Source organism: Ceraceosorus guamensis (genome assembly GCF_003144195.1).
Source record: "Ceraceosorus guamensis strain MCA 4658 unplaced genomic scaffold IE81scaffold_77, whole genome shotgun sequence".
Taxonomy (NCBI): domain Eukaryota; kingdom Fungi; phylum Basidiomycota; class Exobasidiomycetes; order Ceraceosorales; family Ceraceosoraceae; genus Ceraceosorus; species Ceraceosorus guamensis.
In genome coordinates, this window is record NW_020290072.1 from 1 (window position 1) to 15,996 (window position 15,996).

The following is a 15,996-nucleotide window of genomic DNA, read 5'->3' on the forward strand; positions in this document are numbered from 1 at the left end:
CAAAGTAGGGTTTAGCCCTAGATTTACGGTAGGGTTAGATGTTTTGCCTTCCACAGACAAGACCAAGAGGCTTTGAGATCTGAGCTTCTGCATTTAGGGGTTCTTTGAGGCGCTCTACAAGCCTATTGAATAATCTGCTCCAGGGTTAAGCCAACTTTGCTGAGTTGCCCAGCCAACAGAAATTTCAAAGCTTTATATCTTGCTTACGTGATGTCCAACCAAACAGACACCATATAGTACCTTGAAGCGCTTCTCAAGGACTATCCAAAACTGCAAAGACCTGCAAGATTTATGGACCAATTTTTCCTAACCCTGCCGGGAACACCTATCTAACCCTAACCCTAACCCTGACCCTAACCCTTTCAACGTCGGCTTGCAGCAGAGTGTCACGTACGCGTCGCACACTCACCTAGATAGCCATCCATGGATCCAAGATACGCACTCAGCTATGTTCGGTACTACGATCTCATCCGTCTGCCGAGCGCAAACCCATCTTTTTGGCGGACTGATACACCGTCGCGTCATCGCATTCTGCTGGAACGCAATCATTTCTAGCGCTTTGACTCGCGCTCTGAAATGAACACTGGGTGTGCGCTGCGCGCCCGGTACGCATGCCCGTGTCGTGTCTGCTTCTCGCATTGTTTGCGAGCGAAATGCGATTCCATAAAGCGCCACAGCAAAGGCAAGTCGCAATCTCCCTTGACATCTCGTTCAGCGAGCCGCTTTCACACGAGCCCAAAACCTCGCAGCCAGCCCGGACCTTTCACAAATCACAGGCGCTTGTGTTGCGTCAGGGTGGCATTGATTGTACTTCTAGCGTCCAGACAGGAATGAGGAAAAGGGAAACTTCGTCTTGCAATGGACATTGGGTCCCCGCGCCGGCGACTGAGAGGATGGTGTTGCTGTGCAACAGTTGCCCTTTTTCCGCTCTGGATCAACGCGATTTGCGAAACGGACAGCAGACTACGTAGAACGACATCAAATGTCCAGCTCATTGCAAGGCACGACTGACGATATCTTCGCTGACTTGCCAAAGCTTTTGAGACAGGCCCTGACAGATGAATGACTCAAAAGACTCAGGAGCGACTCGTCACCGTCGGCAAGAAACACACTCACCTCTTCCGTTTGAGCAGCATCCACTGCGAGGACTCTGCCGTTGCTGATGAACGCGCCATTCTGAGCTTCGAGGGAAGGATCCAAGAGCGAGTAGAGCATCTGTCCAGCCGCTCGCTCGTGCGTGCTGAATTCCAGACCGAAAGTGGACGTTCCTGTGCTCTTGGGGACGCCATTCTCGTCCGCGAAGCCGAAAGCGATCATCGTCTCTTTGGACAAAGATCGAGCCAATCGAGTCTTGACCATGCCAGGGTCGACGCTGTAAGCCAGCACTCCGGCTTTCTGCCTTGCCAGCTCGCGAGCCAAGATGATGTTTGCGCTCTTGGCTTGGCCGTACGCTACCCAAGGGTGGTACTCTGCGCCCTGCTTGAAATTGTAGTCGTCGCCGCGGAAATTGCCACCGTGATAGCCTGTGCTAGAGACGTATGAGAACCTCGGCGCGGTTCGGTGGGCCTTTTGAGCGGCCTGGAGGAGAACTTTTGTGAGGACAAAGTGAGCGACGTGGCACACTCCGAATTGCGACTCGATGCCATCCTGCGTCAGCTGCCATGGAGTGGCCATGATGCCAGCGGATGCGAGAACGTAGTCGATAGCAGAGTCTTGCGACTTGGCTGCAATCTCTTCGCTGCCCTGTTGCACGGACTTGATGGAGTCGAGATCAGCGATGATGGGAACGAGCTCGGTGTCGACCTTGCCGAGGCTATCGATTGCTGCTTGAATTTTGCCGTGGCTTCGGCCGAGCAGGAATATTCGGCCGGCCCCGCCTTTGACCAGCGAATGCACCGCGGCGAGAGCAAGAGAATCTGGACTGGCACCCGTGACGACAAATGTCTTGGCGCGGACCCGATCGGACAATCTAGCGACCACCTCATCGCCAAACTCGCCCGAGGGCTTCTCGAACTTGACGTTGTCAAAAAGCTCAGCCATGTTCGTGCTGGTGTTTGTGCTGGTGCTGGTGCTTGTGCTGGTGCTTGAGAGGCAATGTCGCTGACGCTGTTATCTGGGATGCAAAGAGTGCGCGCTGTGTCGAGGAGTGCGAATACGCGAGGGGTGCAAAGACGCGACCAGTATTTATGCAGCAGACCCATGAGCGAGCTGCCTGTCAAACGCAAGCGCTCACGCTCACGCTCACGCTCCCACAATGAGACGGCTCACCTCATCAGCTGCCATTGCCCCGAGCGAGATGGCATGCGCGGCTGTCAAGCCTCGTGACGAGTTGATTATCCGTGACTGTTACGCTCGAGTCGTGAGTCGTGAGTCGTGAGTCGTGAGTCGTGAGTCGTGAGAATGTGAATCACAATCGTGAATGGCTCGTGGTGTCGCCGTGCAAGCCTCGCCTCGGGAGTGTGAGTGATCTTACTCGCCGACGCCGCTGCGGAAGCTGCAGTTGTGAGTTGCAGTTGCCGACAATTTTGAATGACCGTGTCGCGCGCGCGTCAACGGGGGTTGGGGTTAGGCTTTGCGCACGCGTGCCCTCGTTGTTGCGATCCATCGTCGACTCATGCACGTATGCATTCAACATTGCATGCATGCATGCATGCACGGTCAGCAGTCAGCAGTCAGCAGTCAGCAGTCAGAGTCGTAGACATTCTTGATTCATGACGCGCGGGGAGGAGGGCGGGGAGGCGAGTCATGTGACGGAGCCTGGGCTGTCATCACACGGGCGGAGCTGCAAATCACGATGGGATGGCACGGCATGGCATGGCATGGCATGGCATGGGTGCAAAGGTTGACTTGTGATTTGTCGATCGATGTCTTTAATCGGGGTAAAGTGATCGAGATTCAACATTCACATTCACATTCACATTCACATTCACATTCACATTCGCCCAGGATGTTGATTCACTGATTGTCACCCTTGTGCTTCGCGATCGCGTGTTCAGATAGCACGGCCCCCCGGCCTCCACCTCAGACTCCCATCTCGCATCCCGCATCCTCCTCATCCCGCATCACCCCTCATCCCGCATCTCGCACACAATCACAATGACGATCAGCATAGACCCAGGCTGCCTCATCGTGCGCCCCATCAACTCCGACGTGGACAGGCAGCAAGTCACGCGCATCCTCATCGAGTCCTTCGACGCGCTCTACAAGTCCAAAGGCATGACCATGACGGATGATCGCCGCATCATGCTCACCGACGCCGCAAAGCGAGATGACGTCGTCGTCCTCATCTGCCATCCTCCTGCACCCGCACACGCATCCGCAAGCGATGATGGTGCTCTGACTCCTCCCGCGCCCTTAGCGACAGCCACGCTGGTGCCGCCCACGTCTCGACATACCCGCGCTTGGAATCCCAAGGCGCTGATCGCAAAGGGCGACGCACACGCACACGCACACGCACACGCACACGCACACCCACACCCACACCCACACGCACACGCACACGCACACGCACACCCACACCCACACCCACACCCACACGCGCACGCACCCGCACCCGCACCCAAACCTCGGTCCTGGGAGCTGAGATTCCTTGCAGTGGCGCCGCAAGCTCAAGGCAAAGGTGTTGCCAGCCAAGTGATTGCCCATGCAGAGCGTTACGTCGTCGCTCACGGCAGCGAGGTCGTCTGTCTGCACACTCGCCGCGGCATGGAGCATCAGGAGAAGATGTATGCCAGCAAAGGCTATGTGCGCGATGAGGAGCAGGATCTGACCATTGGCGACGTGTACCTGCAAGCGTACTACAAGATTCTCACGTGAGGGCGACCACGTCGTGAAACAAAACGTCCCTGCCAATCTGGCTTTCGCCTTGACCGTGCTTTGCAGTCCAGAGTCGTGGCAAGCAGGCAGGCAGCCCATCCTGAACAGGCGCACAGGTTGGAATCGCACCGCGCAGACGGTGGAGCACAGGAATCGAGTTTGAAGGCCTTGAGCGAGGCAGGAAGCGCAGCCCATCGTGCAGATCCAGTCCCGCTCACAAGCCTTCGCTGCCAGCCACGTCGCATACAGCGAGGACCCACTTCAGCAAATATGGTAGCATTCGAGAGCGACATTATCACATCGCGGTCATCAGTCGTCGTTACACGTCGATCAAGCATCAATCAGCTCGCGACTTGAATACAGGCGTGACGTCATCTTAGGCAGCTGATGCTACGACCGAGGGTTGTGTGGGCTCTGCTGCGATGCTAGGGGCCGCATTGGCTCCGCTCTTTCGAGCTTCGTGCGCAGTCATGCGATGCACATCCGTCGTCGTCACCGCTGGGCAGGAGGAGGAGGAGGAGGAGGAGGAGGAGGAGGAAAAGTCGTGAGCATTCAGCGAGATGCATGCGGGGGGAAATGCGTTGCGATGATGCGCACAGCAGCGCACCGCGGCGCACCACTCACTGGTCACAGTCGTGCGAGTCACCATGCCACCATCACTCTCCTCTGCAACAGCATCCAGCTTGGGCGACGCGTCCGCGTCGACAAACGTCTGCTGAATCTGACCTTGGCTCGAGAAGCGCTTGAAGCGTGCGGCCGAGGGCGTGGGCGTGCCGGAAGCTGGCGCACCACCTTGACCACCACCAGCCTCGTTGTCGTCGTCGTCATCGGCAGCATCGCCTTGACCCTTGGTCCCCTGCTCTGCCTCCGCTTCCGTGCTGGTTTGCTGTCCCGCTGCAGCCGAGTAGCTGGCGCTGGCGCTGGATCCAGGCACCGCTACGACGACTGCACCACCGCAGACGGCATTGGCAGGCGACGAGCTGCACGATGATGCGTCTTTGTGCGGCGGCGGCGATCCTCCCAACCTCTCCTTGTTCACCCATCCGAACAGGTTGAGACGCAGAGATCCCAGGGAGAAGATGTGAATCGCCGTTCGCGTCCTCTCGCTGGGCGTGGTGGACGGGCTTGCATCTCCTCCAGAAGCGCCGCCATCTTGCGGCTTGCCGCTGTTGGGCGAGTTGGACGAGGTGGCAGCAGCGGCGCTCTTGGGACCGATGGCTGTTGCGACAGCGCTGCCAGAGTTGCTAGTGGACGTCGAAGTCACTTCTGTAGGAGATGAGGAGGAGGAGGCGGAGGGCGTCGTCGTCGTTGTCGTCGTCGGCTCGCTCGCAGCGGCGTCCTTGATGACGTACTTGGCAGGTGCAGAGATCTTGCGCGACCTGAACAGGGGCAATGCGCGGCGAGTAGATGCCGCGCGATGTGGCTGCGATGCGGCGACCGTTGGGCGCAGGGAGAAGGGCGAAGCGAGGTCAGCTGGTAAGCTGGGCTCGCTGGCGTCCCAAGCGCGCGATTGGATGGCCAGCGGGGCCAGAGCGGTCGAGCTGAGGATCGCCGCAGCGTGGCTCGAGGATGCGCGAAGTGTGCGCAGACGGAGAGCAAAGGCGATGCAGAGGGCGCGAGGCAAGTCGACGGCTGCAAAGGCTTTTTCCAGGCCAGCCAGTTCCAGCTGGGGGTACGAAGAGGAGGCTGCAGGCAGAGCGGCGGGGGCAACGGCAGCGGCAGCGGCAGGAATGTACAACGATGCGCCCCACCAAAAGTGCACGAGATGGAGCAAGTCGGCGTTGCTGGACGGTGACGGTGATGGTGCCGCAGCAGCCTCTGCTTGTGCACGTGCACCAATCGGCCAGCGTCGCATCGTACCGACAGCATCGGGCAGCGCGAGGTCGGCATTGTGCCACTCGCTCTGCAGCGACGTGAGCTGTCCAGTTGCGAGGTTGAGCGTGACGCCCAGGGTAGCGTGACCGGCGGCGGCGGCGGCGGCATCACCGTCCACTGCGATGGCGCTCCATCGAGGGGGCGCAGAGAGCAGGACAAGCTCGGCAAAGATGTGGCCGCTTGCTTCGTCGTCGCTCAGAGCGGCATACACGTCGGTGATGGGAATGGCACCGCTGGAAGAGGAGCCTGATAGGGCACGACGAATCGCTTTTGCCAAACTGGCTGCAGAATGAGAATGACTCATCTTTCCTGGGGCGCGTGAGCGTGAGTGGGAATGGTGAGGAGTGCGAGGAGTGCGGGGAGTGCGATTGCGAGGGAGGTGAAAGCAAGAGAAGCGGAGGTAATGAATGTCAAGCCCTGCAGATACAGGGGTGCTGCCCAACGCACTCACGCCCACAGCCCATCACTCGTTCACACGAGGCAGCCAGCCAGCCAGCCAATCACATCTCTCACGCTGCCATGTATTTGATGATGCGCTTTCTAAACGAGCTGACTCTGCTTAGCTTTTACGCAAAGCGGACCCTGAAAATCGCTCTTGAGATGGGATTCGAGAACGTGAGTTGGGCCATCGTGAACGTGAATGGGCGCGGCGCGACAAGCACGGGGTCGTGCGCTGCTGGGTGCGGGGGTGAGGTGAACCCCTATTCGTCATCCGTGCCGCGCTGTGCCGTGCCGCGCAATTTAGCTCGAATCTCGAATCTCGAATCTCGACTCCGCCGATTCGGGCAAACCTATGATCGTCGCTGCATGCTGCGCGCGGTGATTGCCGCGGATGCACGCGATATTCACGATTCAGATTATTGATTCTTGATTCTTGATTCGATTCAAATTCAAAATTCTTGATTGCTTTGCCCGCTGCCTCTCGCGCGCCTTGTTGCCAGATTGCGCGCACACGTGATGTGATGCTGAGACTCACGTGACTTGCTGGTGATCTAGTGGAAGGCCACGTGGGCGGGGGTGTGAGCATGGGCGCGATGCGCGAGACGCACGGATGCATGGATGGATGGAACAGCTAGCTGCAGAGAAATCGCGCCACGCCAACCCAACCAACCCATCATCCGCGCGAAGCTTTCGACGAAGCGCGGCTGGCTGGCTGGCTGGCTGGCTGGCTCAGCCTTTTGCCTGCCTGCCTGCATCGATCGCTTCACCATTCGCCATTCATATTCGCATCCACCCAAGGTGCGTCACGCAACACGCAACACGCAACACCCGCGGCCACACCCGCACCCACACTACGCACCCGCACCCGCACCCACACCCGCACCCACACCCACACCCAGCGCTCTCGACTGCCACCCCACTCATCAACACGAGGTGAGTAGATGGCGTCCACATCATCCAGTACCCCACCCTGCCATGCCATGCCATGCCATGCCATCCCACGCAAGCAGCGCAAGCGAGCCCAATCATGATGAGTCAGCATATATTCATAGTTCACTCTGCAGCGGCATTCATTTGTTTCGCGATGAGGAAGAACCAAATCATCTTTCAAAATGTCTTTCACCCCTATCTGAATGTTTGGCAGCGGCAGTGCAGTGCAGTGCTCCGCTTGCGGTGCACTGCGGGCAAAGGCGTGTGGAGTGTGGGCAGTGGGCTGTATGCGGGGGCAGTGTGCTCGCTCGCCCAGCCGCACAGCTCACTCCCTCTTGCTCTTTCCCCCCTTCTTCCCAACGCAGATGTCGACATCAGCAGCATCGGCCGAGTCCCACGTGGTCATTGGCGGCTCTGGATTCTTGGGATCGGCCATCGTCAAGGCGTTGGTGGGAAGAGGGGAGAAGCGCGTGGTGAATGTGGATGTCAGGCCTCCTGATGAGCACAGCCTCAGCACCACCACCATCACCACCGCAGGCAGCAGCTTTGAAAAAGGCGACATTACCAACAAGCAATCGCTCGCACTCCTCTTTGCATCGCTCAAACCCGATGTCGTCTATCACACCGCATCTCCGCTCGCAGACTCGAGCTCGAAGCAGGTGTACGAATTGGTCAATGTGCAGGGAACGCAGAACGTCATCGAAGCTGCGCAAGAGGCTGGCGTCAAGAAGCTCATCTTTACCAGCTCTGCCAGCGTCATCTTTGACGGCACGGACCTCGTCAATGCCGACGAGAGGTTGCCTTACCCTCAACGCGTCTTTGACGAGTATTCGACGACCAAAGCCCGTGCAGAGCAGCTGGTGCTGCTAGCCAACGGCGAAAAAAACCTCAAGACATGCGCCATTCGGCCCGCTGGCATCTTTGGGTGAGTGGCCATGTTCAAGTCAGCTCAAAGGCGATGCGCCCGTCGCGCTAAAGAGCGTCGCGCTCCCTCTCTCCCCCCCCATCCTCTTCGCAGACCCGGTGATCGACAAGCTCTGCCTGGCTTTTTCAAGGTGCTCGCTTCAGGAAAGATCAATTTTCAGCTTGGCGACAACAAGAATCTCTTTGACTGGACATATGTGGACAATGTAGCACACGCTCATTTACTCGCTGCTGACAAGCTGTCTTCGGCTTCGCCCATCTATCCTGAAGAGTTCCTTGCCAGCGTGCACGTCCCTCTCAAAGTCGCAGCCTTGACCGACAAGGCAGATCGGCGCGTGCCCACCTCCGAAAGCAGACTCAGTCCACCTGGCGTGCCCGACTTTGCTGCAGACTTGCCAAGCACATTGACGCGAGAGCAGCGTGGTCTGGATGGTCAGGTGCCCACGATCGACGTTCGAAGGTGAGCAGCTTTTGCGAGAATCTCCTGGCGCCATGGCTGAATACCTTCTTTCCCGCTCGCTGCCAGTGTCGCGCGAAACAAGTTCGACCAGTTCTTCCTGCAAGAGGGTGTGGAGAGCATTAACAATCCGTTGCCCAATGTGTGGGATTATGCCAAGGAAGATCCGGGTGTCCGCGTCGACGGACAAGTCTTTCACATTACCAATGGTCAGGTAAGTGTGTGGACGGGCGTGCATGTGCCAGGCGGCCGTAAAAATCAAGCTCACACCGTCGACGCCGCCGCCGCTTGCCCGCTCAGCCAATGCCATTCTTTGATTTTCCTCGCGCTTTGTGGAAGGCGTACGACGGTACGATTGTGGACCCTGCCAGAGTGTGGAATGTGCCAGTGGATCTCGCCTTTCCGATTGCCGCTGTTCAAGAGTGGTTCGGATGGATCTTTGGCACGAAACCGGACATGACGCGATTCAAGATCACATTCAGCGTGTCTAAACGTGTGAGTGCAGATGCAAGCGGTATGGTGTGGTGCTGGCGGCGCAAGACTCACGCCGCGCCTTCTCGCGCAGTACTACAACATCGAAAGGGCACGCCGAGCGCTAGGCTACACTCCCTTGGTAGGCATGGAAGAGGCCATCGAGAGGAGCGCCAAGGTAGGTGACACGGACCTCGCCATGGACCGCGCGATTCTGCACTGGCGCAGGCTGACCACCTTTCCTGATTGATCGCCTGCAGTGGTGGCGCGACGAGCAGCAACGCGCTGCGAAATGACCGTCCGTGTAGGACTTGGCATCTTGTACCGTCTCGACCATTGTATTACTAGCAATCCATCTTCAGCACTTCTTGCCGCGGCAAAAGAATGAAGCGGCGCCAGGTGAGAGGTGAAGCGTACCAGGGTGATGTTCTGCGCGACTCAGACGACTCGCCGTGGCGATAGCACAGAGTTTGCAGGATGTGAGCGACTTGCTCTGCTCAGGCGAATGACCGAAATTTGAGGTGGTCGCGTCCCCAAGCGGCCATGCGCGAAAAGGCTCCACCGGTCTTTCTTGGCCTCGACATGACGAGCACGGATCATTTGTCCGCACAGTCTCATCTCGGGACAATCGCGAATCACTTTCAAACATAGTATACAATTGCGACGAGCACGGCGCACTGGGCGCCTCATCCCTTGGCACGCTTGCCCGCTCTCCAGGCGAGGTAGGCCAACGAATACGTAGCCAGCGTGGGATCCGTCTGGCCCTTGCTGCGAGCGAGATGCTGAGTCGGACCGTCCAAGGGCGGTGCAGGATACCACAGCACCTTGCCGCGCTCGTCGCGCTCAAACAGGCGTTCTGGGAAGGGGGTGGAAAGCGGAGGCACAGGTCGTCAGATGGTGATCACCCACGAGCACGCGCACGTACACGCAGCTACTCACGCGTCTCTTCAGGCAGCATGGCATTGTAAGCCTCGCTGCCGGCAACCGCAGACCAAACATCTGCGCACTCGTCCTTGGTCCGCTTGCGCTTGTCGCGCGGTCGAGTGGCAGTGGGATCCGGCAGCAGCTCGTCGAGTTGGTGTGCTCTGGCGTGCATAAGGAGGCTCTGCAGGCTCCTGAGCAGGTTGAGATTGTGCGTGCCGTGGCAGCCAAGCGCGACTGCCAGCTCCACCACATCCAGAGCAGGGCCCTCTATCGATCCTAGCCGTTCAAAGGCCGCCTGGGATACGTGGGCGCCGAATCGCAATTTGAGGATGCCGAGCGCCTCGTCGATGCGAGGTTTCAGTGCAGCGGGACTGCTGTTGCGGATGCGTCTGAATGCGGATTCCAGCAGGGTGCTCTGAATGGCTGGCTCGAAGGGAGATTCGGCCGGGCCTCTTTGTCCGACGATGACCGGAGGGCCGACGGCAGGCGGTAGCGGACCGTACTGCCTCGAGGGAGGCGGATGCTGCGGTGTCGAGTCCGCAACAGGAGGAGGTCGGTTGTGAGGGTGCTGCTGCTGTGTGCGCGGTGTGAGGTTGTGCGGAGCGGCGTGAATCAAAGCTTGGGGCACTCCCTGCGACAGTCCTTTGGGTGGCGCTCTTGGAGTGGTGGGATCAGGAGAAGCATCCTCCGCACCCACGACTGGCGCATTGACGGAGCGATAGTTGACGCGCTGAGGTGCTGGTTCCGTGGTCAGCCGACCTGGGCCGACGACGCCGCGGAGGAAGGGCGATGAGACGCGGGGTGGCATTTCCAAAGGCTCCTCTAGACTGTCCAGTCTGCGCGTGCGACGTGCGAAAAGAAGGATCATGTGTCAGCGGAGCAAGCAGGATAAGCCATGTGTGCGGGCACGCGGCGCTCACCTGTCAGACTCTTTGATGCCTTCGGGCAGCACTTGCGCCCAATTCTTGATCTTGATGAAAGTGCCGAGATCCGGTCTCCACCTATCCGCGCACATCCACACGGGCTCATGCGTCCTCCAGAATTGGCCGCTCGGGTCGGGCGTGGGTCGCATGCGAAGCCACTTGCGGTCAAAGAGGACAAAGGTGTGCTCCAAGAGATCTGCGACGTCGTGCACGCCAAACACGTTTGTCTTGAGAATCTCTTGCGGATGAAACGTCTTGTTGCTGTCGTGCGATGTCTCCTCTGGGCGAGCGTAGTAGTTGAGCCACATGCGAGGGCCGAGCGTTGGGGATGTGCTGAGTCTAAAGATGCACGCCACCAAGGGTCTGGATGGATCCTTTTCGCTGGCAGCGTGGACCCAATCGCCCACCTGCACCCTCCTGTCCTTGTACGCCAGCGTCGCGTGCAGCGTCTCGTCTGGCGGCAAGCTCTGCAGCGCTCCCAGGTGCTGCAGCTGCTTGCCCGACGCGTACCTCCTCTCCCGCGTGCTTTGGCGTGTGGGATCGCCGGATGTGAGGGTTTGAAAGAGGCGCTGCAGCTGCAATGCCGCTCCGCAGGCGGGTGTGGCGTGAGGCAGGAACCTTCTCGCGTTTTCGAAGAGCTGCATGAGGTCCAGCTCGAAAGCGCGAGGGGTGGGATAGTTGGGATGCTGTGGGGGTGTGAGTGGCGGCGCCTCGGATGTTGCCTCAGATGCTGCCCCCGTCGTCGCCGTGGACCTGTGCTTTGACAGCTCTGCCAGATCTTCAGCGATGCGCTTTGCGATGGCAGCGAGCGATGTGGGTTTGCGCACCTGGCGTGCGAGTGCGAGCGGAAACCGAGACGTGAGCGTGAGCGGGCGCAAGGGTGCACGCAGTCGCTTCCACCGTCGCGCAGAAGGTGCGCACCGTCGCTTCCACCATCGCGCAGAATGTGCACACCTTCGCTTCCACCAACGCGCAAAAGGCGCATACACACGCGACTCACCAAGGCAAAGTATCGCACACCCTCGGGCGATTCCTCATGAGGCAGCTCGACGAGACCTGCGCGTCGTGCCAGATTGCCGCGCTCATCTTGCTCTGCCAGCAGCGTCGCTACGATCTTTTCGTACACTTTGAGCGAATCGTGCGCGCTGCGATCGCTCAAGTCGAGCCAACCTGCACCTGCACCGTTGCCAGGCGGACCGAGGTTGTGGAACCAGTAGCGCGCTTCTGGCGGATCGGTGTTTGGCGGGGCTGGGGTGATGGAAGCGAGCTCTTGAGACTTGAGGTCGAGCAAGGGCGTTGTGGGTCGCAGACCGCCTTGCGTGAGTGCGGCAGCAGCGCTGGAGGGCAGGTGAGCAGCGAAGCGATGAGGGTGGAGGTGCGCGGGTGAGTGCGCTGAGTGCGCTGGCGAGTGCGAGTGCGCTGGCGAGTGCGAATGCGAGTGCGAGTGCACATGCGTATGCGTATGCGAGTGCGCATGAGGATGTTGTGGTGGCATTTGACTGGGCACTTGAATGTGTGCGTGGCTGTGAGGAAAGGCGTGGGCATGCGACTGCGACTGCGACTGCGACTGCTGCTGCGGCGGGTGAGGATGCGATGCGACTGGGCTGAAGGGTTGCTGCTTGATCTGAGGCGATTGCCGCGGTCGCGCAGCAGCAGCACCGCGTGATGAACTCCAACGGCGATTCCCTCCCTCGTCATCCTCCCCCTGCCCCTCCCCCTGCTCCTCCTCCTCCTTCCCCTCCTCCTCCTCCTCCTCCTCCTCCTCATCATCATCATCTCCTCCATAACCAATCTCTTGCCTGACAATGGCGGCGCTTCTTTGTGGCCTCGCAGACGCGCTACCACGCGCAACTTGGGCAGCAGCAGCAGCAGCCTGCTTCTCCGCCTCGCCCACCTTGCGCCTGCCTGTAGGGTAAGGATCGGGCGCTGGTGGACTTGGACTGAGGGGCGGCATGCCAGCGTTGGCCCTGTCTGCATTCACTCTGCGTCTCCATTCCGCCCTCTCTGCAGCTTCCTGTTCCAACCTGTGCCGCGACGGTCGACCCTTGGTGCGAGGTGGGATGCTGGAGGTGAACTTGCCTTGCGCGGCTGCTGCGGCGGCCGCGGCGTCCAGTGGCATGTGCGATGGAGGGGTGAGTGTGAGTGTGAGTGTGGGTGTGGGTGTGGGTGTGGGTGTGAGTGTGGGTGTGGGTGTGAGTGTGGGTGTGGGTGTGAGTGTGTGAATGCGAGCGTGAATGCGAGCGTGGGTGTGAGCGTGAATGCGAGCGCGAATGCGAGTGTGGGTGTGACTGTGACTGATCACCTCGTGACTGACGAGTGCCATGCGAATCCGAGTCGCAAGTCAGAGTCGCGGTGATATGAAAGCGCGAATGCAGCAGCAAGCAGCACGCAGCACGCAGCACGCGCCACGCGCCTGCGATCGACGTCGCGTACGCGTATCTGTTGCCTGCATGCATCCATGCCTGCTTGTCTGCCAACCGCGACTCACGTGACGTGATGCGCAATTCGAACGTTGGCTATCGCGGCTGCGCATGCGCATGCGCACGGCTTCCTTCAACGATTCCCGCTCGACGCGCGCACGGACGTTGAGTTGCACCTTGCATCTCGAGCTTCTCGCTGCAGCAGCAGCAGCCATGCGCTCGCTCGCTTGCTTGCTTGCATCTCCCCGCCCTCACTCGTGACTGTCAAGTCACCGTGCCCCCCCCCCCCCCCCCCCCCCGCACCGCTCCATCAAGCCTCTTCACTTTCACCATCCATCGAATCGCGCGCACGCATACACACACACACACACACACACGCACACACACACACGCACACACACACACGCACGCACGCACACTCGCACACTAGCGCGCATCACCTCACCTCACCCCCCCCCACCACCACCACCACACCATGTCCGTGCAGACCATCCCAACCAAACCCTTCGAAGGCCAAAAGCCAGGCACGAGCGGTCTTCGCAAGCGCACAAAGGTCTTTTCCCAGCCTCACTACGTAGAGAACTTTATCCAAGCCACGCTGGACAGCTTTCCCAACGGTACGCCCAAATCTTTGGTGGTGGGAGGCGATGGTCGATACTTTAGCGTGCCTGCCATTCAGAGCATCATCCGCGTCGCTGCCGGCAACGGCGTGCAGAAACTCATCATTGGTCAGAACGGCATCCTCAGCACCCCAGCAGTCTCTCACCTCATCCGTCTGCACAGCACCGACGGTGGCATCCTCTTGACCGCGAGCCACAATCCAGGCGGTGAGTGCGGCTGTGGCTGCGGCTGCGAGTGTGGGTGCGGCTGCGAGTGCGGGTGCGGGTGCGGGTGCGGGTGCGGGTGCGGGTGCGGGTGCGGGTGCGAGTGCGAGTGCGAGTGCGGCCTTGCCGTGCTGTGCTGTGCCATGCCATGCTGATGGATGGTCATCGTGCGCACACTGCATGCTCACGTGATGCTCGCCTCGCAGGTCCGGAAGCGGATTTCGGCATCAAGGCCAACTTGTCATCTGGTCAGCCTGCGGGCGAGAATGTCACCGACGCCATCTACAAAAAGACGACGACGATACAAGAGTACAAGGCGGTGCAGGGTGGCGAGGTGAGTGGATGCTGTCATCAAAGTGCATACATGCACACACTGCGCACGCCTCAACTCACACACCCGCTCCCACATCACACCACACCACACGCAGGTGGACTTGTCCAAGGTTGGCGACACCAAGCACGGCAATCTATCCATCTCTGTGGTGGACAGCGTGTCGGACTACATTCAGTACCTCTCCACCATCTTTGATTTCGATTTGATCAAGCAATTCTTGCAATCCGGCTCCTTCACCGTCCGCTTCGATGCGCTGCACGGCGTCACTGGTCCATACGGTCGCGCCCTCTTCATCGACGCTTTCGGTCTGCCAGAGAGCGCCATCCAGAACTGCGTGCCATCGCCAACTTTCAACGGCGGTCATCCCGATCCCAACCTGACCTACGCCAAGAGCCTGGTCGATGCGGTGGAAAAGGAAAATATCTCCTTCGGCGCAGCGTCGGATGGCGATGGAGATCGCAACATGATCATCGGCAAGGGCGCATTCGTCAATCCTAGCGACAGCGTGGCCATCATCGCAGAGTGGGCATCCAAGGGCGTCATTCCCTACTTCAACAAGTCTGGCGGCGTCAAGGGGCTGGCCAGATCCATGCCCACATCTGGCGCGCTCGACCGCGTCGCAAAGGAGCACAATTTGCCCTTCTTTGAGGTGCCGACCGGCTGGAAATTCTTTGGAAACCTCATGGATGCCGGCAAGTTGTCCATCTGCGGAGAAGAGAGCTTCGGCACGGGATCGGATCACATTCGAGAGAAGGACGGCTTGTGGGCCGTCGTCGGTGAGTGCTCGTAGCAGAAGCGCAGAATCCGTATGCACTGCGCTCACACCCGCGTCTGGCCCCTCCCTGCGCGCGCGCGCGCGCGCACGACCCGCCAGCCTGGCTGTCAATTCTCGCTGCGGCCAACAAGGAGAAGCCTGGCACATCTGTGCAGGACGTGCTGCAAGCGCACTATCAAAAGTATGGCCGCAACTTTTTCTCGCGCTACGACTATGAAGAGGTGGACAGTGCAGGAGCCAAGACGTTGATGGACGACTTGGCGGCCAAGTTTGGCGATGCGTCATTCGCAGGAAGCAAGTTGGGCGAATTTGAGGTCAAGAGTGGAGAGCTGTTTGAGTACAAGGATCCGGTGGACGGCAGCGTCAGCAAGAATCAAGGTCACATGATTACGTTTGTGGACGGTAGCAGAATCATCTTTAGATTGAGCGGGACCGGTTCAGCGGGCGCTACCATTCGGCTCTACGTTGGTGAGTGGGGCTGGAACATGAGAGGCGCGTGGGGCGTGCATGGGGGGCTGATCACTTTCCGCCGCCGCTCCCAGAGAAATACTCCAAGGACCCCAGCGAGGTGAGCTTTGCGCGGCGACGATCAACACGGCGGCGCTGCACTGACACTCTGTCTTTTGTCCAACAGTACGCTGCGGATGCTCAAGTGGGCCTCAAGCCGCTCATCGACCAAGCGCTGGCGCTGAGTCAGCTGCAAAAACACACTGGTCGCGACAAGGTGGGTGCGCGGCAGCAGTGTCGTCGTGGTGTGCTGGCATGGTGCTCACATTTGCAAATTCCCCTCGCAGCCCACCGTCATTACTTGAGCGGCGAAACATACACGGCAAGCATGGCACTGCTTCACAGCCCTCTTCTGTCGAAACACTTAACAACTCA

General features: G+C 59.4%; 6 protein-coding genes across 6 annotated transcripts; 3 read left to right on the forward strand and 3 right to left on the reverse strand.

Annotated features, from left to right (window-relative positions):
• Nucleotides 1–815: 815 nt before the first annotated feature.
• IE81DRAFT_325822 (NAD(P)-binding protein) lies at nt 816–2,536 on the reverse strand. The gene is made up of 3 exons (XM_025514633.1): nt 2,269–2,536; nt 1,117–2,134; nt 816–1,051 (listed from the first exon to the last, which is right to left on the reverse strand). Exons 2-3 carry the CDS (start codon nt 2,038–2,040, stop codon nt 992–994), a joined length of 984 nt encoding a protein of 327 aa, XP_025367319.1. The 5' UTR covers nt 2,041–2,134; nt 2,269–2,536; the 3' UTR covers nt 816–991.
• Nucleotides 2,537–2,865: 329 nt separating this feature from the next.
• On the forward strand, nt 2,866–4,054 carry IE81DRAFT_236594 (hypothetical protein). Its single transcript, XM_025511182.1, has one exon. The coding sequence runs from the start codon at nt 3,097–3,099 to the stop codon at nt 3,814–3,816; it is 720 nt and encodes a 239-aa protein (XP_025367320.1). The 5' UTR covers nt 2,866–3,096; the 3' UTR covers nt 3,817–4,054.
• A 30-nt stretch (nt 4,055–4,084) lies between these two features.
• On the reverse strand, nt 4,085–6,200 carry IE81DRAFT_325824 (hypothetical protein). Its single transcript, XM_025514634.1, has 2 exons — nt 4,441–6,200; nt 4,085–4,314 (listed from the first exon to the last, which is right to left on the reverse strand). Exons 1-2 carry the CDS (start codon nt 5,993–5,995, stop codon nt 4,193–4,195), a joined length of 1,677 nt encoding a protein of 558 aa, XP_025367321.1. The 5' UTR covers nt 5,996–6,200; the 3' UTR covers nt 4,085–4,192.
• Nucleotides 6,201–6,943: 743 nt separating this feature from the next.
• IE81DRAFT_325825 (hypothetical protein) lies at nt 6,944–9,279 on the forward strand. Its single transcript, XM_025514635.1, has 6 exons — nt 6,944–7,987; nt 8,081–8,446; nt 8,513–8,657; nt 8,744–8,938; nt 9,009–9,092; nt 9,175–9,279. The coding sequence occupies exons 1-6, from the start codon at nt 7,266–7,268 to the stop codon at nt 9,208–9,210; spliced, it is 1,548 nt and encodes a 515-aa protein (XP_025367322.1). The 5' UTR covers nt 6,944–7,265; the 3' UTR covers nt 9,211–9,279.
• A 103-nt stretch (nt 9,280–9,382) lies between these two features.
• On the reverse strand, nt 9,383–11,597 carry IE81DRAFT_236664 (hypothetical protein). The gene is made up of 3 exons (XM_025511184.1): nt 10,759–11,597; nt 9,854–10,674; nt 9,383–9,770 (listed from the first exon to the last, which is right to left on the reverse strand). The coding sequence occupies exons 1-3, from the start codon at nt 11,403–11,405 to the stop codon at nt 9,601–9,603; spliced, it is 1,638 nt and encodes a 545-aa protein (XP_025367323.1). The 5' UTR covers nt 11,406–11,597; the 3' UTR covers nt 9,383–9,600.
• Nucleotides 11,598–13,656: 2,059 nt separating this feature from the next.
• IE81DRAFT_349488 (phosphoglucomutase) lies at nt 13,657–15,926 on the forward strand (the record flags this gene model as incomplete). The annotated part of the gene is made up of 7 exons (XM_025516393.1): nt 13,657–14,008; nt 14,212–14,339; nt 14,434–15,115; nt 15,214–15,582; nt 15,657–15,682; nt 15,749–15,838; nt 15,909–15,926. 7 exons carry the CDS (start codon nt 13,657–13,659, stop codon nt 15,924–15,926), a joined length of 1,665 nt encoding a protein of 554 aa, XP_025367324.1.
• Between the last annotated feature and the right edge of the window lie 70 nt (nt 15,927–15,996).